Here is a 24701-nt window from a genome sequence, read left to right on the forward strand (position 1 = left end):
CATTCACGATATGCGATTGAATATGTTCGTGTTTGTGTGTATGTATGTATATATTATTATTTGGTAGTTTACTAAAGAATTTCATCACCAATAAAATTATGTGCATTCAGCTTTCCTGCCTCCTTTGGATCTCGCAATTCTTCGTCTTCTTCCGCCATTGCTTTTACTTCTGTGATTGTTTTCTTTTTCGTTTATTGTGCCTATTCCATCCTTCTCCACACCCATGTATCCAAAGCCTCGAATCTACGTCCACCACCTTACTCCACCCACCATGTTTCCGCGCCATACAAAGCCACACTCTAAATTAAAGTTTTAGCGTGTCCTTTCTTAATATCCTCACTCAATGTCCCTGTCGTGAACTTCCTCTTTCTAACCAAAGTTTTTTTTGACAAAAGCAATTCATTCCTCTTTTGATGAGTGTCTTAGTCCAAAACACTTCAATGATTGGTTAACTGTAAAAAATTGCAAAAAGTAAGGGTTGTGCAATAGCAATACATTTATGAATCATTTCAAATGTCGTTGAATACAGTTTTTTTCATCTCAATGGTGATTGCCTGGAAATGCGAATTTAGTCAGTGTTGTAATATTTTCCAATTTACAAGTATCAATGTTCCCTGAACACTTGATATCATCTGTTTTTTTTTAAATATAGTCTCATGTATCCAACGACTTCAGTAAAAATGATAAGCAATACGAAATCATTTTCTCTGTTAAATGTGCATCATTTTACCTACTTTTGTCTAATTATATTATTTGCTCTTCTTTTTTAGGCTTCATGATTCCCAGGATTTGTGATGCAGTGTGGTGCAAAAGATCACATACAGAAATACTTAGGGGAAACAAAATACAATAAGAGAAACCGAGGAGCAGGAGGAGAAGCGCTGTAGTAGCTGCTCGTTCCAGTGATTCAAGGACATCGTTTATAGCTTTGGTCACTTTGGTCTCAAATCGACGTGAAGCCCAGATCCAATGGCGTCCTCTGCAGTGTTCTGCTTGAGTCTTCAGATACGTAAGTACATTCATACATACCTCATAACTACTCAGATTTTGTGTATATTCTTTAATACATGTATGGCAAAGCACTGGTAACTATTTTGCAAAGAAATGCAAAATTCGTCCACGCGAAAGGCAGTCTTCAAACAAGACCGACAACATGGATCTTTATTGAGGTTATTATAGCGACATTGCATCGTCAAATTAGCAATCGGTCATGAATTGTTGTCTCCCAGACCCCCCGTGACCAGATAGATTTTCAACCTAACTTCTAGATTTCTAGCCCCTTGACCGAAAATTGATTAGGAATATTTTTCGAAGGCTGTGTATTCCCTTTCAGTAACAACTTATACCATATATAGCCAATTATGAGAAATATTGGAATAAAGGCATCACAGTTTTCAAATACCTCGTTAAAGATGCTCATTTTCGACAGATAATCCAATTTTTTTCAGATTTGAGCGCTTGAATAGATTTAAAATAAATATTTTATCACCTAAAACGTCGGTGCGTTCTCCAAGGTTATTTTTGACAGTGTACTGTAACCCTTATCCTCAACGCCAGCCTCTCATCTATTGGGCTCTCCTCATTTACTCTTATAACTACTTACAATATTTTTTTTTCTTAATAAAAGCAAAGTAAGCCCTTGTTTCTGATGAAAAAGAGCGGCAATGAACATGAAAAAATCTAAATTTGTTTCTTAATTTGCATACTTGAATAAATAGTACTACCAATATGATATCAAAATCAGCAAGCAGCGATGACTCATATCAAACGGTCTCTTGAACGAATCCCACTGAGAGATAATTCACTGGGAATAAATGGGATTTCCCTCATGGTATCTATAGATGCGAAGTGATGAACTCATTAAAATTATTGAAGCGTTATAAGCCGTTCTAATTTTCAGCGTTTCTCAATTTATGAGTTCAGTATAAGAATTCAATATACAATTTTATGACTTCTAAATCAATTTCATTACATTTTAATACGTAAAAATAGAACTCTTACACAGAAATAGGCTTCACCATGGTTTACCATGCAACAAAAGTCTGGTTTCGATCCAATCCAAATTCTTTAGTTCTCATTTTAGATTTTTGCCGTTATTCATGAAACTTGAGCTAGCTTCACGCCAAATTTTGGTTTTTAGCACACTCTAAATGCATATATGTTAATTTGCATAGGTCTGCCTTTTTCAATGGTAGAATTTTGGCACCCAGATAATTTAAATGAAGCTGAAATTGAAATATTTTGTTTAGGCGTACATAAGACAGAAGAAATATTAGAAAATAATTCCAAGTTGTCCTGGTTGGATCTTAAGCACGGCTTTTTAATTTTATGAGAAAACGTGGAACCATGACAAATTTCCGTATGTTGCCATTTTTTTGTCACAAATATAATTTGCACAGATTGCGTTCAAAGTGATTCCTCAACGATCATCTTTTAGTCATGATCAATCTGCTTAAAATTTGAAACGTTGTTACTGCCGGCACTCTATTGCATCCTCACTCGTTCACTATTGCATTGGGCGATGCATAATTTGAAAGCCACAATGCTTGCAATAATGTGCTTGTCAGTACCATTTTTAAATCAAGGATTAAGGCTTTCAATCACTCTTATTCATTAATGAAGGTGCAATTATACCGGGAGAAGTAGAGAATTAATGGAAGAGAAAATGGAAGTTGAGAAATAGGAAAATGAGGTGGGAATGAAGTAGTTTAGTATTGGACGTCCGTCCAAGCATCCAGAAAGGAAACTTATATTTGTTTGTACTAATTGTTATAGTATTTCATAACATTACCTGCCTATTAAGTGCAATTAAGAACTTAATCTGTTTTTTGAGCACGTCATTTAACAGTTCATATAAAGGTAAATTTTTGTTGTTGTCAATCTTCTTGCTCATGAGCTGAACGTTTAGGGAATTGCTGTGTTCTTTGTGGAATATATTACGTAACATTAGGTATGGCTTTGATTAAGTTTATACAGGATGTGCCAGTATGTGCTATATATATGGTAGTATTTTAAGTCACCTGGAAGTATCTTGCACATTAAATTCCTTCTGATTATTACGAATGTTTCTAAAAATTTTTAGACGCCAAATTTTTCCTACACTCCGAAGAAATGCTTTTAAGTTGAGAAGTGCTTAATCATGTCCTTTGTCGCTTTATTCGTGTTTTACTCTCTCATCTCCTAAAAGATAATACACTGCAGAAGTGTAATTTTAAAGTTAAAAATGGTAGTTTACCTATCTAAAGTGATTCTATACATCTGAAAAGCTCTTAATTTTATGAGTAAAAGGCAAAATAATAATAGTTGAGTCATTTTATTTTTTTTCGGAAATCTGAAGGACTAAAAGTTCGATCATAAGACCTTGCAGTTACTGTACTTATTATTAAAACTGCTTGTCGACTGCACTGTGATAATTTTAAAAGTACATGGTGAACTTCTGATTAATTATTTTGTTCATGCGAAGGAATTCGAATGAAAAAGTTTTATAATATTTAATTTTGGGTCATATGTACTAGTATTAATCGCCCCAACCGTTAAAATTCTTATTTTTTATACAACTCATTGGTAATACTTACTATGAGTATTCTGCTTCTCATTCGGTACTCGTTTTCATTGCATACGGTTCTTCAGTGCGACAACTCAATGCCAGATTTCTGTCACTTTCTTGCATGCAATTATTCGGGAATGCATACAGGAGTCCCTAGGGTATCCATCTCCATGTTACGTGTACACCTGAGGTCGGATTGATTCAGTCAGCCGATGCCTTTATGGCAGGAACCCAGATATTTCCGCCTCTACCTATCCCATACTATATTCCTTCCATGTTCCATGCTTGACTTCCTTCTTTCTAATCCCCTTTGGAGTAGATAGTCCTCTTGGGCGTCCTGTGTCACAAACCACGTCTTCTCATTACCTCGCACGACTTACGAGGATAGGGATTCAAACTAACGGACGCATATGTAACCTTAAATAAACTTTGCACCCATTGTGAACCAAACCTGTTCGAGAGCGATGAGGAAGGCAGGAGACAAATTCTCTACTGCGATGCATTGCCTTCATTCTTTAGTTTCAATGTCTGTTCTTCTCTGTTCACCAGAAACTTATTTTTTCTCCCTCTTTTTATAGACATTTGAATATTATTTCGTCACATTAAAGGTCCATTTTTCTTTTCCCTGTGTTAGGGTTACAAAGAAGAAACAGCTGCAATGTGAGGCGAGGGAAGTAGTGATCACTTTAATCATAATTCCCCGTTTTATATGTCAATAGTGAATTTTTGGTTATCATTTAGCCGTAGAATTTTTTTATTGGCAAGAAACTACCTTTTATCAAAGTGACGATTCATTGTTTCTAGTTGAGAATAGTATTAATATTGTAAGCTAATATTCTTCATACTTCCTTGATTGACACAAGTCATTTCATCACACACTTCATCAATTCTCTAATTTTTTGTGCGAGTATCACGTCATACGTCCAGTCGTCGAAATTTTTACTTTAAATAATCAAAGTTAGTATTTGAGATATACATATTTTGTTTTATTATATGTTATTTTTATTATTTATTTCTGGGTGTAGAATTTAGATATTTGCTCTGATTAAGTTTATAGTAAAACAAGACCTGGTGCTTTCCCGGTTTATTTGCTTGATAAAGTTTCCTCGGGTCTTCCACCGGGTCAAGGGTTTCATATTGGTCGACGTTTCCATGATCGACTCGTGCATCGTCCTCAGGGTAGATGAGTGTCAAATGCAGATTGGCATGCTGTTACAAATCTGTGGAAACTTAGGTCCTAATTTTTTTGTATTTGAAAAATAAATTCCTGGAAATTGTAACCTCGATCTAAACAATACTTCACCTTCCGAGTTGATTTCTACCATCTCTACTTCCTGCTCATGATGTGTCATTAATACTCGCTGCTATTGCAAAGGGGTTTTGTTTTTTATTTATATTAACCCCGTAGTAACAAATTAAAATTTAAGTAAACCTGGAATGGTACATGAAAAGCATTTCAAAAGAACTGTGTGCATGAAATCCCAAAAAGTGGAAATAATGGCCAACAAAAAGCTTTATTGTTTGGGAATGTATTTTTGTGCAATCATAAACAACAAGTATGAGTTTGCAGTCGGTATGGAATCCCAAAGTCTATCTTTTCCTATGCTGGACCTGAATATTAATAGTGAATAAATATTGCCCATGTATCATAAAATTTGAGGCCATATGGAGGCACCAGGTGCGAGAACTAGGAGCGTAACACGGCGTTTCTTTTCACTCATTTTTAAGATCAATGGCACGTCGAAGTTTTTAAGTATTGAATAAAGTACCTGAGAACTATACTGGGAAGGGAATTACTACTGTGTATAATTCTGACTGCGTCTCTTGCTTTTTTAATTTTTTTCTAATTTTTGACTCTTAAAACAATCTTTCTTTGACAAAAATATCATACGTCCATTTTCTTTAAACTGTTTTCGGCTAAGCGCCTGATTGACAAATATTTCGCGGAATCAGATTTAAAATAAACATTTTATTGTGAGATATCAGTTTCATGTATTTATGACGTTTAAGAAACTTAGGAATTATAGGCAGCGATAAAATTCCTATGAAAATGTGATTCAGGTCTCTAAGAGTTTCAAATTTTGCTTTCCCAGGGAAATAAAACTTTTATAGCTTAATCTTTGAGTGGATCTGTTTTTTTAATGTAGATATTGGAGTATTGATATCCTCGCCTATCTGACACTCATATAGACTGACGCAAATACTTTTCTTTTTTTGTCAAGGAGAATGTAAAGTGACCTATTCCGACGATTTTTATAATTAACTGGGTTAAAAATGATCCAAAGGTCATAATACGACAGAGATAAACTATTAAAGGCAACATTCAATTATCGAATGGAACGAAAGCACGACAGTCAAAGCTTTTGCCTCACTGTAAACTTTCTCTCGCATTCACCTTCTCCTTCTCCCTATCCTTCATTTTAATCGAGAAAAGTGGGGCCAATTTTCGAGATTAAACACCTCGAAAGAAAAAAAGAAGTAAACAATCTGAGCAAATTGAACAGAAAGGCAAGGCCATTCGCGATCCCGAGAATCAAAAGAAGCTGGCGAACTCGGCCGAAAACTTGTTCGGCACCCAACAACGGCGCGAAGGCATCGCTTCACACGAGAGCGTTCGCCCTAATTTCCCACCCTGATGAACAACGGGATACGTCGGGAATAAAGGGGAGCGAACACCTCCCTAACCTCCATCCCACTCCTCTCCCGTGTGTCTCTCTCTCGCTCTCCCCTCTCCTCCTCCTTCCTCGCCAGACGATGTTATGCTCACCCAATCCTGCGCTTCCCCACTCTTCCCACACCCAGTCATCTCCGGCACATTGGCACAAGACCGTGTGTGCGCGCGTGAGCGAAAAATATGTGCATATGTATGTATACATTTAAAAAAAAAGCACCCCCCGTCACTGTTTCATGAGCCGCCCTACGGGGTCTACTGCGGTGGAGGGAGGGGGCACGGATGGGAGCGAAGGACGGTTGGGGTGTTGTTAGTAGAAATCGGGGGGATTGGGGTGGGAGTTGCACGAGAGTTTTCGGGTGGCGTCAGAAAAAAAGGAGGTGCGCACAGTTGTTGTATCCACGTCGCTTTTTGCATCCCGGGGGAAAAATCCGCCTTTGATCCAGGGCCAACGATGCGTATCCTCAACTGTTTTGGTGCCACAAACGTATTTTTCCTCCTCGGCCCCCGCCCTCACCCCTCCCCGCCCCCATACACTTCACGGGGGGAAGGGCGGCGGCTGCCTCCCACGCGGGTGGGGCGTCTCACCGCCCTCCCATTCCATTCCAATCCTCTCAAATTCACCTTTTTATTTCTCCGCGTCCTTTATAATTCACCCGGCTCTCTTTTTTTTCCCCCAACCTCTCTGCCTCCTCGTCCGGGGTCCCCGCTAATGCTCCTCTCGCACCATCCACCACCTCACCCTCTCCCACACTCATTTTCCCACCTCGTACTCTCACACACGAGCACCGGCACCTAGGTCTCATCATTCATTCAAAAATACTCGGCCGCCTTCACAATCGCACCTTGCGTATAAACCTGAATGTGGTCAAATGTGTGCCTACATACATACACTCGGATACATGCATACAATCTATGCAGCGTACTTTTATTTATGTATATAATGACATTTTATTCTTCCCCACACTTCTCACCTTTCTCACCGCCTCTTTGTGCAACAGTCATAAGACCAGTTTACTACCCTCAGTTCTAATTTAACCCTTTATTTTTTTATGCAAAAGCATGGATCACGTCTCTCTGTGTCTCTCTCTCTGCTTTATCCTCGCGCAGACTGCCCCGCTCTGCCCCTCACGACCGAATGTATTTTTCCCCTTCATTTTGGTTCCACTGCATTTCCGGCCCCGTAGGTCTGGCCTGCCATTATGCACAGCCGCGTGTGCCGAAATGCACCGCCTCTCTGGTCCCTCTCCTGATTGTTCGCTCCCCGGATGGAGGAGAGATGAAGAGAAACATTACTGCAGGGTCGAAGGAGTGGGATGAGTCTGGGAAATAGGACTCGCAGGGGGGGGAGGGTGAGGTAGTTAGAAAAAGTTAGAATTCGGTCGGGTGTGAGGTCGGAGGTGGTGAGTCGGAGGGAGTTTGGGGTGCGGAAGATTAGTTGTGGGGGAGGGAGGGGAGGGGTGCGGCGAGGTGGTTTGGGAGGGTTGACGGCGCGTTGCCGGAGGAGCGGTCAAAATGATTTCTTTTGTGTTGCATTCCCAGCGCCGCGATGCGAAGAATCATCCGACACCGGTCCCCTTGCCCTCTTCCTCCCTCCTCCGCTTTTCCGCCTCGGAATTTATTCCTCTGCCCAGCTCTTTTCGCTCACACGACGCCGCTCCTCTCTCTTTTTCACCTCCTCCCTCCCCGTCATCAATTTTAATTGATGTTTTCCTCCCCCTCTCTCTCTGTCCTTCTCTCCCCTCACTGATCCATTCCCTTTGCGGAGGTGTCTAATGGTTGTACTTTCTATGCAGTCTGTCTCATTCCCCTCATTGCCACCGGCCATCGATGGACATTTTCAAATCAGAATCTCTGATATATTCTTCTTTTAAATTCTCTATGAACCCGTCACGTATCGTGGCTTTCCTAGTAAAGCGGAGTAGCACTGTATCCAAAAAGATGCCAAGGCTGATTGTATTGCGTGTTAATATTGGCTCAGTGAATACCTCAAGCCACAGTGTTGCCGAAACGAAACAGAATGGCCGCGAAGGAATTTTACCCTGGGTGAAAGGATGCAGTACACTTCGTGAAATTTTCAGTCGCAGTTATTTCGCGGGATGCTATTCAGAAATAAGTGCTTATTAACCTACCCTGCTGAAGCCACAAATGAAATTCTTCATGAAATCGGCATTGAAAATTTCATGCCGGCACAGCAACCCCCACGAAGTTTTGAATTCCATAGCCCACCAAAATTCACCGGCATCGAATTCACTATATAATGCCAAGAAAATTTACCGTTGACCAACGTAGCTAGTTTTACCAGCATAAAGTTTGCAAAAAAGACAAGATCTCGTGGGTTTCAGTACTGCTCATATGAATGTAATGAAAAAATTGTTATCGCTGATATAAATTCAGTGTTCTCATTATGTTCTTGGAAATTCAAGCTCCATCATGGACAATTTGGGAACCTTTATTCATAATTTTAGTTTGTGTCACTGGTTTAACGCTGCTGCGTAAACTTCCGTATAATGAAGAAAGGCCTCAGCGGCGTGCTAGAGGAAAAAATAACGCTCCCTTCAAATGGAATGGGCCTTTTGGCCGGATTTTTGGCGCTCAGAATCGCCAAAAAAAAAGGTCGCTAGTTTTGCAGCATTCCAAAATCTAAGTGGGTATATTTTTGGAGAATGGTGTTGACACATAGCATAGGCATTTCATGGCAATGCATAGCCACGGTGACTACGGTCAAACGACATTTTCGACGCCTTTTTCCACATTTTATATTTTCAAAATTTCTGACTGGCCGAACTTATATTTCACAGAAAGAGATTTTTGATCTCTGAAAATATATCTTGCCTTTATGATCACAATAAACAGACGAATTTCATCTTGCTTTAAAATGATACTCGTTAAACTAGTTCTTTAGTTTATTTGTAGTGTATTCGTCATTCATGTAGCATTGTACAATATGCTCAAGGATAAAAGTCGTATATGATTACCCTACTCGAATGAAATATCACAGAAGATTTCTAAGATGATATCTATGATCAATAATTCTTCTTAAGCGGAAAGCAGTATTGAATACTTCAAATGTGTGATCTCTACTAAAAGGAGAGGTATAATGACAATTTCACATCAGGCAATAAACATATAAAATAATTTTCTATGGTAGCTTTCACTTAGGACTTAATCACTTGGGCTTCTTACTCACTCTCGTTACTTCCTTGGAAGTTGTTTATACGAGGGTCATCCGGAAAGTAGTACCCGTTCGTGAAATAAAGACACAAAAGTAAATATTAACAAACATAAAAAATTTTATTTGAAAGAGGATACTTTAAACTACTTCTCAACATAATCTCCAAGCAAATTAAGGCATTTGTCATAACGTGTGACAAGTTTCTGTATTCCTGCTGCATAGTCCTTCGCCGCCAGCTCATTGAGATACGCGAGGGACCCATCTTGCACAAATTTTTGCATAATGCAGATGGTGTTTAACAATTTCATGAACAATTGTTCGAGAAACATTGGGAAAATGCTCACAGATGTCATCAATTGTGACGCGCCGATCGTTCCTCACGAATTCGTCAACTGAGCTCACCAGTTGGTCTGTAATGACAGACGGTCTCTCCGAACGCTCATCGTCGTGTGTGTTCCCCCTCCCCATGTTGAAGTTGCGACACCACCGCCGAACAGACGACTCGTCCATTACATTGTCTCCATACACCTCCTTTAATTGGCGATGAATATCACATGGGCGAACGTTTCTTGCATTGAGGAATTTAATCACTGCCCTCACTTCACAACTGGCGGCGTTCTCAATTTTTTTAAACATTGTAAACAATCACAGAAACAACACAGGCAATGCTAGCGTCACGCAACTTGGCTCAGAGAAGGCAGACAAGCCACTGAAGCTATCTGACCTCGTCCAGCGGCTACTCGCGTCGTCAGCACTTCATGCGGCACGAACGGGTACTACTTTCCGGATGACCCTCGTACTTAATACCTGCCGTAATGACGTCACAAACTCTCCCTCAATTACCTAAATTGTATTATTTTTCCAAAATACTACTCAAATACGAAACTATTCCGACGTCTCCAAATATTTCCGCCATTTTTCAGTGATTAATTTAAATTTCATCAGAATACTCATGTTATTAATATGTATATTTTACTTCTCGTTTAAATAATCGTTTCATGTGTAATTTTATGAAATGGTTCCATGATGAATGACATCAAAATAAAACTATTTAATTCCACTTAGAGTGTAGACTTGGATGCCATCAAATTATCTTTTCTGTGTGGAATTAAAGTATTGTATGAATTTTATTCAACTTACTTCCCGTATTGATCCTATCAAGCACTCAAAAGTAACTGCAATCTCTTGTCTCTACGTCCGATGATAGTTTTATAGCTTGATGGTTTGCCCACCTAACTGACCTAATCACGTTGTTACTGATCTGTTTTATTTCAAGCCATTCACTTTTTCCTTGGCCTTAAAGCAATTGAGTACAAGTAATAGCGAAACGGCCATTTTGCTTCTTGGTTCCATCACGATTCTCCCTCCGCTGCTCTTATTGTACCATCTGATGCGCATTAAGGTCTCCAAATTGCCTCTGCTGCTAGTGTATACCTACTCCCATATTCCGCAAAACTTATCAGCTTTATCTACTCCGCTCAACCGAACGCCTTTTCAGATATTCAAAACACACGAAGACATTGCATTGTATCTTCGTCATCATTGTGACGGTAATCAAACTTGAAGATCGGTTTATTAGGTGATGACAACGTCATCCCGAACTAAACCTTGGTGTGTGAAATTGAATTGGGTAGAGGGACCAGCTTCTTTCCCTGTGCCAACATTCAATTTCTCATGCAGCTCCAGTAACCCAAAAATCTGACCGCTTGGATTTTATTTTGGATTGTCCAAAGGTTTCACCTGAAGTTTGTAACCGGGACACTACAGTTAGTATTCTATCAGTTGACTACTACGCCACCAAATGATTGTTTCCTTTTGGATGGTCTTCAGGTCTTGACCCAAGGACCCGGGTTAGATTCTCGGTCACAATGGGAACCCTCTGAGTCACATAATCTCTGTTATTGGTGGGAGATCATAAATTCTTGTGTTACCACAAGCGGCAAAGGACAAGGTCATACTACCTCTTCTAATGGGGAAATTAACTCCTTCAAATTAGCGAGGTGAGTTACAGCATCACCAAGTGCTTTAATCTTTCATACATTCATGTATTTGTCAATGTGCTGTGTTCTTGGCTATTAATGTCCTCGTTTATGTAAAAACATCTCTTGTTTTCCTCTTTTTCTTCTCAGCTGGAAATAATTCTCAAAAAAGTATTAATCCGCAATTATTAAATTAGCTTTTTTGATGTTAATTAATAGCAGTGCTTTTATGCAGCTTATGAAATGAAACTTATAATTCTATATTCTTCACTGATAAACCCTTAACAATATTTCGGAAGGGGATAAATTGACCTAATGAAAGTCTTCTAGCCCTACTATTTCCTAATACATTTCAGGTATAAGTCCAAACATTTCCTTCCTTCCATTTACCCCTAAACTTTATAGTAATTCTGTGAGTATTAATCTCGTGGCATGCATTATATACCTATATTTACCATAGGTTTATACTGTTATCTATTATTCTTGAGCCTAATTTATCCCTGTCTCGTCCATTCACCTACTTTACATAAGTTACGTATTTGGTCTATCTCTACCACTCTGTTCTTCAATGTACTCCTTTCATCCCCCCCCGAATCTCTTACTGTCCCATTGAAAATGTTTCCGTCTTATCCTGTATACATAGTATGTTTTCGTCTAATCTTGTATGCATCATATGTAGTCAGTATTATTCTAACTTTGGTTCATGTCGATATTTCTGTTACTTTACTCTAAAAAGATTCTTCTTCTCCTTTTATTAAATGTCATCATAAATTCTGATAGCACTTTTCACCAATTTCATTGTCCTTATTGGCGTGCAGGCTAAACTAGCTCTATGGCGTGGGGCGATTGGTTACCCATTGGGTCATCCGGCTCCCAGACGCAGTGAATATACAAAACCTATCGAGATGACGTGTGGTGATATGTAATGACGATCTTGTTAATGTAAGTTCAGGCATTCTATTTATGCCTATCGGATGATTATTTTTCGCCAATGAATTGACATTTTGTAAAAAGTGGAATATCGAAACGCTGTAACAGAATCATTGAATTTTAATGCTATTGTTGATCATTGGTGTCCCTATCCCGTAATTTTCTCTCGGTCAGTTCTCGTGGAAGTAATGTTTCCATTAATTCTCTCGTCATTCATCCTCACCCTTTCTAATTTTTCTCTCTGCTAGTAATAGTACTACGTTCAGTTATTGCACCTAAGATAAAGACACAATTAATTAATTGATCCCTTATATTATGCCGTTTACATAATTTAGTCTTCACTGGCTCCTCGAAGAACTTACTTAATATGCACGTTCGTTTGACAAGCTGTGCTACGTGATTCCGTGATACTACCTTTCTATCGCTTCGGCTTCTCCAAATTACTGTTGCTTTCCATCACGATATAAATACGTAGTAAGTTAAATTCTATACGTTAAAAAATTTAATTCTGTCCTGCGTGATATTTTTCTTTCTGCATACTGAAAGGATTACACGATTTTACTCCATATTATACGTTCGTATGTTCGTCCATTTGGAGGCTAGAAACTTCTACAAGCCTTTTTTGTTATATCTACATCTACATAATACCCCGTAAGCCGCCGCAAGGGGGTATGGCGGTAGGTGTTAGGTCATCACCCGTAAAAGAGAATAAAATTGCATGCAAAATCAACATATTTATGCAAACCTACACCCATAGCGGTGTTTACATGCAAAAAACTTTTTAACTTACACGCATACAAATGCATATGCTATCAAACAACAAACATATGCACCTTAGAATGTGGTAAAAGTTCATCCAATAACATGTAAGCTAGAAATTTGAAAAGTAAGAATGCGGAATTCTACTACCACATGGACATGCATTATGCAATGGTCTCAGGTGTATATCCCGGCGTACCTTGAATTAAAGACATTGCATTTCCGAATATCATCAATAGGTATAAATTATTGAATAAGTACTTAAATAAAGTACATCTCGTGGAGTTTCAGGTATTTGTTTCAAAGTTCCTCGTTATTTCTGCAGGTATTTTGAGCAATCACTAAAATGACTCAACCTGAAGGCAAGCTTGATGGTTAAGGGTTGTGTCCGCCCCGCTCTATGGCGCATGGAATCCAAGCACTTAAAATACATGGGGCAAGTTTCATTGTCCGTGCTACTTATGGATTCTCAGGAATATCTGGTTTGCGAAAATTCTCGGAGCTTGGGAGAAACAGAGGGTACCTAATGCCACCCGAATTCAAAGCTTAGCTCTCTGTTGTATCGTCGGGCCTGAGACTGATTCGAACACACTACCCTCTGGAATTCAATGCCATTCGATAAATTCATTATCCGTGACTATTTTTATTGGTATAAAACTTGTGCAAAGCATATTTGATAATTTTGAGTTTTCAATTGGACTCAACGTGTAGGAAGGGTAACGCAATTTACGTGAAATGCTATGTTTTAACTTTTGATTGTTGGTACGTATTCTATTTTTACGTAATAGTTTCCATTAGAATTAATTTCAAAAGTATACTGTTTTTGTGTTATCAATGCCTGGACGAATGAAAGAATACTATATTTTTATGAAATTGGTTCACCTTCTCATTGGTTTATTGCCTCATATAATTCTAATCTTAAGTTAGGTACCGCGGCTAACACACTCGTATTTTCGTATGCTACATTTGATAAACAATTCACCTCTGTATCTATTCTACGTGAATTGAAAAAGGCCGAATTCAGTAAATTAATTAATTTGTGCCTTATATTTCCTTTGCTGCATGAAGATAATAGTATTACACTATAAATCTGATTTCCACTTTAAATCAAATTTCATACATACGACGAGTTTTTGCTAGGTACTTTTATTTTCTTCCCTTCTCCCGGAAAATTGATTTAAATCCCGATAAAGCGATTACATGGAAAATGAAAAGCTTTTTCATATGCGCTTTACAGGCCTAACAATTTTAATGGTTAATTATACTTAACGGCTCATGAATGCATTGCCTCATGTATGTTATTTTATAAACTTATAATAAACGTGAAGTATTGATTGGGTAGAATTATTTTATCCGTAGTTTTTTCGTTGACATAAGTAGCAGAAATATTTGCGTTAAGTGGTGTTGTAATTAAAATTGTCGCCTAAATTAAATTTAAAGATATTCATACCATCACTAAATGTATTTTTTATATGCTCTATCTCTCTGTTACATTTTATCATCATAATAGAATTTTTAAAATGTATGATCTTTGTTGTATATTTTTTTGATGCTGGGTTTTGCAATGCCTCATTGACGTGTATGCCACCAATGCTATTTCATGAATGTGCGCATGAATATCACACATTAATTTCATTTTGCATTAATTTCAATTTGATAGTGTTTTTAAACGACCATGCTCGTTAGTAGTGAAGCTTTTCAACGGCCAATTACCATTCTCTCATAAATAAGATCTATTTAACTTTCGAACTATTCAACTAGAGCATCAAATCTATAACAAATATTTGCCAGAAAAAATTATAACTCCGTGTTCCGGCAAGTGAACTATATGTTTTTTTAGAATATTTACGTCACCTTTTTTCTTGTGCATGGATGTTTCGTCAATGAAATTTATAGGTTTTAAATCAGATGCTATCTTGAGGTTTGATAATATACATTTAGATACACTTAAGATACAGGTAGGGATGATTTTGGCTCAGTGAAAACTGGAAAAGGCAGTCGTAGGAAATGTGGATGAGAATTGAAAATTTGTAGCGAGAGAAGCTATTTCATTTCTAGAACGTATGAATCGTTCGTTGACCATCATAAAATATGACATTCATTTTAATGCAAACAAAATGTTTAATTAATCAATTCATGAAATCGATTCACGTACATGAACCGCGTTAGCAAGAGTTTGGCTATCCTAAATGATGCGCTGTATATTCCGAGTGTTCAGTTATGACCTTAGCAGTGAAAGTAGTATCTGCAGTGAGCTTGAACATTTGTTGGCTTTTTTTGTTTTCAGGGAAATTGGTCACAGAATGAAACCACCTGGTTATTTGGTGTACCTGTAAATAGGAAATATCATGACCGACTGGGGAGTTATCAATCCGAGGGTTGGCTTGTGGCTTCTTTCCAAACTATTCCACTCCCACTCTCAACTCTTCTTTCCCCCATGTCCCCTCGTATGGACATTTTCTATCACCTGATTCACGCTGTTCATCCTCGGTTTTCCTAGTTCAATTATCATCTCCAAATGCTGTCATTTATTGTCTTCAGTTAGCTATCTTGCTTCAGGATTTGTCCGCTTTATTTCCCTCTTCTTTTTTGTAAGTGTTCTCCATAGGCTGCCCACTCTTCACCCATTTTAGCTTCTTGCTTTGCTATTCTGTCGAATAATTTTTATTTAATCATTCTTCTGTAGAATCACAGATACAATCTTCTTTTCCCTCCTGCTCCTATCGTCCAAGTCTCACATGATAGAAAAGTAGACTCCATGCATAAGTCAAAATTAATCGATTTGTTATTCCTATTATAAACGTACTCTTATGGCAGTACTATTTGCTGTATTTAGCTGTCTCTTCTATTACAGGCTTTCTTCGCTATTCTCATTCTGCTTAGACTCGTGTTTCTTCCATTAATAGTGGTTCTGTTTAAGCAGAAAAATGATTTCATCTGATAAAAAAATGAGAATCATCCACTTTCCGTTTCGGCTCTTATTTACGCTCTTGCGTCAACGGGCAGTCCGAACTCCGAAGGGTTATCCTTCCAATTTTAAGACCACGGCGGAGTCAATGAAGGCTCTTCCATGACGACAGGCAAGGTTTTATTTATTTTTTCTTGTCGCCTCCTTTGGTGGAGGATGACGCAGCTTGAGCTTTAATGTTCGTTACTGTTGTCTTCACACCCACAACCTCGACAGTAATGGCATCGATCAGCAACATATCGGTTTCGCTGTTGCCATTACGTGCTAATGCGAATAAACTTACGGAAAATTCTACAATTATCATTTCTGAAATAGGTCTCTAAACCGGACGTTGACAAATTTATTTCTATCAACCGGCCACGAAAAATGAAAATCGTCAGGAGTCCTTTTTAGTGTCAAATTGTCAGAAGAACATCATCCGCGCTCCAAAAACTTCTACACGTAGGAAAAAATGCGTTACCGAATGAATAGTGATATTATACTTTTACTTGATCTATGAAAAATATACATGATGCTTGTGTGAGCCAGATGATATAACAATATAGCTGCTTTAATAATTCTCAAGACTTCTCAAAGGCACCCTCTCGTTGAGTCTATTGGAAAAAGGACACGGGCAGCAATCAGGCAACCACTGGGGAGCTTTGGTATCGTATATCTTTTTAAGAAGCTGAAGGTAATCTCTTTCCATACAGCAATTCAAAGTCTGGTAGTTAAGTCATTTGATACACTGAACGACAGACCACACGACCCAATTGAGCGTTTAGTTATCTTTACGTAAGTAAAGGAATTTGAGCCGCTGAGAAGTTTGTGATGGGTTCCCTTAGAAATTATGTGTTTCTTTCATTTAAAAAGAAAAAAGTAGAATGGTACCAAAGGACCTTCAAAATTTGACCTGATACTATCCCCTTGGAACCTTTGAAATGGGTTTTAAACATTCTTGGTGGATTTTGGCTTCTGCCTAGAGTAACGCTATCAATCTGCGAACCATCTGCCAACCATACACCCGACACTAAAATACGTTAGCACTCAATGACTTTTGGGACCGACTGACAAAGTAAGCACAGAGATTAGGCTGGAGAGTAAAACTTTGGATTGTGCTTTCGGTTAATCTCATACCTCTGGGCCCATTTTGAATATCATTCAGAAATCTAAAGAAATACATTGCCCAATCAGGAGGTCTCAGGTGGAAAGATGAACGGGCAGGTCAATTAGGTACGGTTTTTTTCGATTTCCCGCACACAGCGGAAAAAGATAGACCAAGCTAGATCCTGTAAGGTGAAGATGAGGGTCATTTTTCTCTCAAGTATATATGAAGTTCACAGTTAAGCCTCATAAAAATTAAATTGTCGCAACCCGAAGAGGCTACTGGATACAGTGGATGTTGCTTGAATTTAATTGACGGAAATGCACAGCGCTAATGCTAACTGAGTACCATCCATGCAGCAAATAACTACTTTTGAACTGAGTCATATATCGGCATTTATCTCTAAAGACGATGGACGAGTCGTGCTCCGATTCTAATGTAATTCAGGATTTAAGGTCATGAGGATTCCGAGAAGAGTTCGGTCGGGAGGCCTATTGGTACGTCGACTCAATCACCCCGCCATCCTGTCTCACTCTCCAAAACGTGTGGGTACAAAATGACTGATACCTGTTCTTATGTTGACACATACCACAGAATTACCATATGTGCCTGAATGTAATTATCTGCCTACTCTTATCACATGGCGGCCAAGGGATATCAAAAAGCAAAACATATGTTCCATGTGGAGCCCGGCTTATAAGTGAGAAACCGAACTCAGGCATGGGGCGTTTAGCCATCTAAACTTCGAAGTGTGAAGTAATGTCCAACCTACTTAAGTGGATGCCCTGGTCTGATGAGGGTTAAGTTCAGAGTAGGGCTTCCTGGCAGGGCCAAGAAAACGTACTATTACGTATAATATGGGAAAAATTTAAGCTTTGCAAGATATTCATCATGAATTTGTATTATTCTGAAGATTAAAAATCATAATAAACTATTTTTCATGGTAAATGGAAATGGGTTTTTGGATTAATTAAAGGTAAATTTTCAAAATATATTTGCACGATGAAAATGATGGAAATCGACTGTTATTGAATTGAAGGAACAAATTGGATGGTAATAGGTACTTTAATTTACATTCTGTAACTTGTTAGGCAAATTTTTTGTTAGTGGTGGAAATTCATTTTGATATATTGGGTACGTATTTGAAATTTGTGATATTATATAGCTACTTCACTTTTCTTAAGACCGATGATACCTCTTCATAGATGTGACTTCTTGGTCCGACGGGTGTGATATTGCGGCTGTGCTCTGATAGACTGTCGGAACCGCAAGGAGTTCTACTCCGCATTTAAAAAACGCCCTCGAACGTCGCGCCGCCCCGGGCCGCCCTTCTCTCCTCAGCGGATAACGATGCGTTTTAGGGTTTCCTTGGCCACCGCTGAAGTCTCCCATCTATCCCCACACTCTGCTCACGACGCCAATTGCGATTGGCCAAGCATGCGGCACGCTCCTGTCTTGTAGGTAAATAAAAGACGCGTGACGAGCCACAGAATCCAGTACTGAGCAGTAGGGATAAGCCTGAGAAGCGGGGATAATTCCCGAGGAAAAGGGGTAAGCCACACGGGCGGCAAAATCCTGAGACAAATCGACCGCGGAGAAATCAGTGCGGAGGTGGAAGGAGAGTTGGGCGGAAGTATTAGCGCGAACCCCGTTCACCAACGAGATTAGGCGTAAGCCGAAGAGTGGCCACTCCAGTGAACCTCGACCTCTCGGCAGACTAGGCGGAAGTCCCAAAAGGTCGACTCCTGCTCCTCAATCCCGGCATTAGGCGGAAGCCAGTATTCTCTTCTGTGACCTCCTTGAAGTCTTCACCCTTCCCACCTATGATTTATCCGGTGAAAAGGCCGGAGCTTTCTCTTCCGGTCTCCGCGTAACAAGAGGCCCGTGACCATGCTCCACCTTGGTCCACCCGAGATCATATAAGCACGAAGATGGTGAACTTAGTTAGATATCATCTGTTGCCATGTTAAATAAATGAGCTCTGCCATAACTTCCATCGACAAAACTACCCCTATTGACCCTCTCTTTCATCGAACTATGAGCTGATCAGAGTATTCTGTTTCCTGTTTATGCACAGTAATTGAGCATGGGGCGTTGTCTCGCATGGCAGTAATTGGTATTCATTTTTGCGCATTCCCTAATACACACCAAACAGAGTCATTTCTCTGTCTATACCACGGGTTTTCACGTCCACTTCAAGTATTTCCACGTATTTTGAGCGTGTTTATTATTGAAGAGTCACTGTGAATTTTAAATTTTGGTTTTAATTTATAGGTCATTTTCGGAGGTCTGTGCTAATGTGCAATTATTTCATTTATCTTTCTTTGAATAATATTCGCTACCATATGTTTACTAACATATATGCTGGCTTTCTAAAAGTTTACCGCAATACAATTCAACGCCTACGTTTTGTTGTATTAGCACGTCTTGAGCAAAAAATTGCTGTTCACCCGAGGAAAATATTCAGGAGATGTCATTGAAGATTTTTTTACACGGGTTTAAAACATGGAAAATGTGATTTACCAGAAGCGGAATTGTTTTATACTTGAAAACTCTCTGATATTTGAAGGATCTCTTCGAATGTCACAATTTGCTAGATGATATTAGGAAAATATAACTAACAGGTCATTAAAAAACAGGGAATCATCGAAATTCAGTAATTAGGAATGTCATATCTAGGACTTCATCAAGCTGATTCGATTTTTTTGCTGAAAAAAAGCTTACTTTGCTTATTTTGCTGATTTAAATTTTGCATTGATGGGGTATAAAATAAAAAGTGGGAAATTACTGTCGTGAGGGTCATGGAACTAATTTAATCCGATATTTTGATTTCCGTCCTCTCTCATCCGTTTTTCATCGGTCAGTGTGGTACATGGCCTGATGTCATCGCCGCGTTTAATTTTGCGTGTTGAGTGGAGCCGTGTGCTCTTGCTGCTGGGTAAATGCATTTGAAACCTTTGAAAAACCCTTTACCACAACGGGGACCCATGAAACTGAAGCGTAACATCGGTAATTGAAGTGCACTTCCTGCAATTTATTTTTAGAAAAAAGTCCTTCGTGAATATTGAAATGCAATCGGTAGGAATTGCTTGAAACATGCGTTGTTTTGGAAAGTGAAACCATAAAAGCATGTAGCGTATATAGATTCCCCCATTGTTTAGGAGGCAAAACTCTACCATTTGATGAAATAAATATTTATGAGCTTGCCCTCATTATTCAAAACAACCAAACCCATTCTTCTGGAAGCAATTCCAGTTAAAATTTTTCTTTTTTTAATTTTGGTTCTGAACCAACGCTTTTATTTCCCTTGATTCGCCCATATGCCTTGAAAAAAAAGTAAAGACACCAAGAGTGAAAATTTGAAAATGAACGGATAGGGGTCTCTTTGATGTTTCATGTGCTCCGATGGAAGTTTTAATATTATCGCTTCATTGATAGCGCCACTCCCGTATTTCTCCAATTTATCACAATTTCACTGGAAATATTGAGTGATTTTTTTTCGCGATTGAACGTTCTACACATGATACGCATCAGCGAGAAGAACACATTAGCTTCTTTCTTTAACTTCTCTTCGTACCCCACATTGATAATATATGACCGACCGCTTCCATTTACTTAATGTGAAGAACCGTTTTATTTTAATTTATTTTTCTTACATAATCTTTTATGCATGAGTCCTTCCCTCTGTCACAAGGTACTCTTTTGAAGAAAAAATAATTTATCAGTCATAATATCTCACGCTCTAATAGTCTCCGCATTTGTATTGCGACCTATTTTGGAGTAAAAATAGTTTTTTTTCTGAGGTTTCTTAGACTTAATTCAATTTTCTCGTACTCTTTGCAGAAGAAAAGCATTGCTCCCGCTAGCCAAGATTACCATTGTTTTGAATTCTATGGGCATTAGAGGTTACTTTGAGGAATATTTTGTCTAGTTTATGCAGTATCCATGGTTTCAATAAATTACGCACATTTGCAATCATGTTTACAGCGTTTAAATGCTTTACTATGTTAGCAATACTATCGCGCTACAGTAAATTATTAGTTTATATGTTTTTGAGTTGACCCTTTAGTGAAAATGGTTTCAAGAGTTGAAGTTGCTACTTAAAAAATGCAAATCTTTAGGTATGTGAACAAATTTTCAGTGAACTCATAAAAATATCCTTGAAATTTGTTTATTAAACTTTATGCAGGCCAGGTTAAGGGGATTAAGAACGTTCTGCCAAAAATTAAATCATCACCTTTAAGTGCCTACTTGTTGGGCTAGTTAGTAATTTCGTTTCAGGAAATTCATGACTAGCATTGAAAACATTGAAAAGTCATAATTTCATATGAGGAACTACTTTGCATTGTTCAGGAAGATGTCATTGAAGGAGAGGATCGGTTGTAAATTTGAGGCCTTTGAGGATGGTTATGTTGAGGGGTTGAAATTATATATTACGTAATCATCCCATCAGTCCTAAGATTAACTTAGTCCAGCTCTCCTCTCAATTCTTTCGACAAACTGTTTATATTGTCCTTATTTTTCGTTTTCATGTTTTCCATTTTTTGATACATCTAATCCGATGTCTTCCCACATTGGTCATTAAGATATATTTTAGGGTGGCGTTATGAGATAATTTCAAATAAAGCTGGAAAAATGGATTAACGATATTGCTGCGAGTCCTCGGGGGGTAGAGTGTTTCGTGGTTCATGTTCATGTGGTAGTGGTGTTTCACATTCTTGCTTGTTGTGTCCTGGCTTGCGTGTTGTTGGATGGCTTTCGTGCTGCATCCTGGGGTGCAGTTTTTTGTTGGTTTGCGGTATACGTGTTTGCATGAGTGTGTGCGCTGCTGTGGGTGTAATTTTTACTTTGTTGTTTTGCTTGTGGCATTGTTCCTTTTTACGGTTGGTGACCTAACACCCACCGCCACACGCCCTTGCGGCGACTTGCGTGGTATATGTAGATGTAGATGAATAATGGTGGGAGAATTACAGAAAAGTAAGGAAGGAGGTATGCATAAAGTAACGCAAAAAGAATGCGGAGATAGTTGAGGCAAAAAAGTATAAATTGTTCATCAGTGATTAATAAAACTACGAAGTTGTATATAACTTTACAAGGACCCACCTGTACGAGGAACAGCCAATAATGATGTTGAAAGAATTACGTTATAAATTACAGTAATAAAATTAGAAAAGAAAAACATTACTGGTAAGCCATACTTGCAAGTGTACACCCAAACTCCCATTATTACATTTTATGAATTTAGGAAGTACTTATTACTTGAAATTTAAATTTGCGACTTTAATCTAGGTTTTCGGTTTTATTTTGCAAAGCCACCGGAGAGTCCATAATTAAAAAGATAATTTTGTATTTCCCACACTTTTATTTGTACCCAGAATGACGCGTTTCACTACCCTAGAGCATAAGATTAATGTGAAATATAGTAGGCATAAATCACCGTTATAATAGGTGGAAATCACTTGAGTAGTTTATTAGTTTGCATTACTCCTAGCCTCTGCTCCATTTTTTTATCGCTACAACTTCCATGAAAAGTGGCATCATCGGACTGCTCAAAATAAAAAGTTGCAATTAAACTTGAAATTATTTGCGAAATATTTTCTGTGTACAAAATAACCTTGTTCAGTATTATGTGTAAGCGACTGTTTAATCCGCCAGATTCCTCATAACTGCGATCATGTACTATTAATATATTGGCTATTGGAGTCGCACCTCTTCATTTACTGAAGGCTGAGTCGGAGTCGTACGGTAAACAACCGTTCCGACATCACTAAACACAATCGTGAGCGAATAATTTAACCTGAGGTTCTTCATTACTTTCCTCTCATTGCAACCTCAAAATATGATGACAAAGATGACTTTGGAGATGAGAAATACTTGAAAGAGAAAAAGCGACGGCATATGGACGTAGAATACTGGACCGCAAGAAAATGGAGATTTGAAATTCCGAAACTCCTCACATTAAGAAATATGGTTGAAAAATTCAAAACATTAAGTTAGTAAATTTCCGCAGGAAGTCATCCTCCCCTTTCGTGACTAAAGCATGACCCATTCAGTATTCCCAAACCACTGTTTCCCCGTGTGACCCCTCCCATAAGGACTAAGACAGGGAGTGCAGTAAATTTGAAAGACTACGTGGAAACTTCCCAGGACATTTTATTATCCATAATGCTGGATATTATAGCTGAGCACTGAAATGTTTTATTTGTGCTCGACGCCCCTCTTATCGCTCTCGAACAATGGAAAGAAAATAACAAATGACTATTTACACTTTTCTATGTGGTATTTATGTCCCTTTGAAGTGAATACGCTTCGTACTTGGAAGTATGCTTGTCTTTTGCGTAAAGAAATTACAGCAGAAAGTCCCTCTGTTTTACTGTTTAGTAATTATGCACGAATTCTTTGTATTTATTTTTAAGGTTAGGAGAGCTTCTATTTTTTCGTATTTATAAATTGTCTTTTTAACTTGCTTTGCGTAATTTATCCTTTCGACAAAGTAAATATTTTTATTCTAATACATTAAGCATCTGAATGTTTTTAAGGTATGTTTGACTGCATATATTTGTGCCTAAAATAGTGTAGATCCGGCAATGCCTGAAATGGGAAATTAATGCACCTAAGGCTAACTGATTTATAAAATGGCGCCGTTAAAACCCTTTTGTTTCAAGGAAAGACTAAAAGTCTACGGCTTACCAACAAGTATTTATTGGTCATGATTAATAATCAGTTAGAAAGGAGGGCAGCTTTACTCCTTTATTTTTTTCTTCTTTACAAAACTTCGGACTATATAATTCAGACTCTATTGCAGTACCACATTGTGATGTGCGTCAGTCACCTTCGACCCCATATCCGAAAGATTTTCTTTCTCTAGTATTTGAGATATTCCGATGATTTTTATTAATTTTTAACGGCGGTCATTGAAAATTCCATATCGCTTACCTACGCAACTATACAGGTTTTTCATCCAATTTCAAAAGCGACCATTTCAATTGAAAGGCTAACGAGGAATTGAAATTACGTTGGGGATCATATAATTATTAATGGGCCACCAATAAATAGCGGTGATTTATTTGATAATTGGCAATTAAAATGTGGGCCACTACGATATTTATCATTATCAGCTTTCAATCCTATGGTTAATAACTGTGACCCTGCATTCTTCCTTTTTCCCTTGAAATATTTTACGCCCTTGAAATTTAGACTCTAACGTCTATATATGATGTGTATGTGTGTCCCTAGTTGTATCCAAGTTCAAAATTACTCAAGATCATCCATTTAAATTTAGAAGAAATGTTGGAATTGTAATGCCAGTTTTACTTTTGTATCTTCACTGAGGTTAATTACGACCCAAATAGTAGAAACACCTTCCTATCACTTACTGGTAATGCTGTTAGTGTTGGAATATAGATTGTTTGTCGAACATATGCTTTTAGAAGTAGTTCAAAGTTGATTGGATATGAGCATAATTGACGCCTTGATTTTAATGTTTTTCGGTGCCTCATTTCCATTCTCCCACCCTCTGTCTTCTCACTGATTGTGTCACATGTGACATCAGCTCGAACATTCCCCCGTTTACAAATTCCAGGGCGTT

At 38.3% G+C, this 24701-nt stretch overlaps 1 protein-coding gene across 1 annotated transcript in view; it reads left to right on the forward strand.

Annotated features, from left to right (window-relative positions):
- Positions 1–24701, forward strand: part of Camta (Calmodulin-binding transcription activator) — a 1815113-nt gene that overhangs the window by 429555 nt on the left and 1360857 nt on the right. Inside the window, exon 7 of the mRNA XM_071590285.1 lies at positions 771–1009. Coding sequence (XP_071446386.1) covers positions 970–1009 — 40 coding nt within the window. The 5' untranslated portion in view covers positions 771–969. The remainder of the gene's footprint in view (positions 1–770; positions 1010–24701) is intronic.

The sequence above is a fragment of the Hetaerina americana genome, unplaced genomic scaffold, assembly GCF_022747635.1.
Source record: "Hetaerina americana unplaced genomic scaffold, ioHetAmer1.1.p SCAF_4, whole genome shotgun sequence".
Lineage (NCBI taxonomy): Eukaryota > Metazoa > Arthropoda > Insecta > Odonata > Calopterygidae > Hetaerina > Hetaerina americana.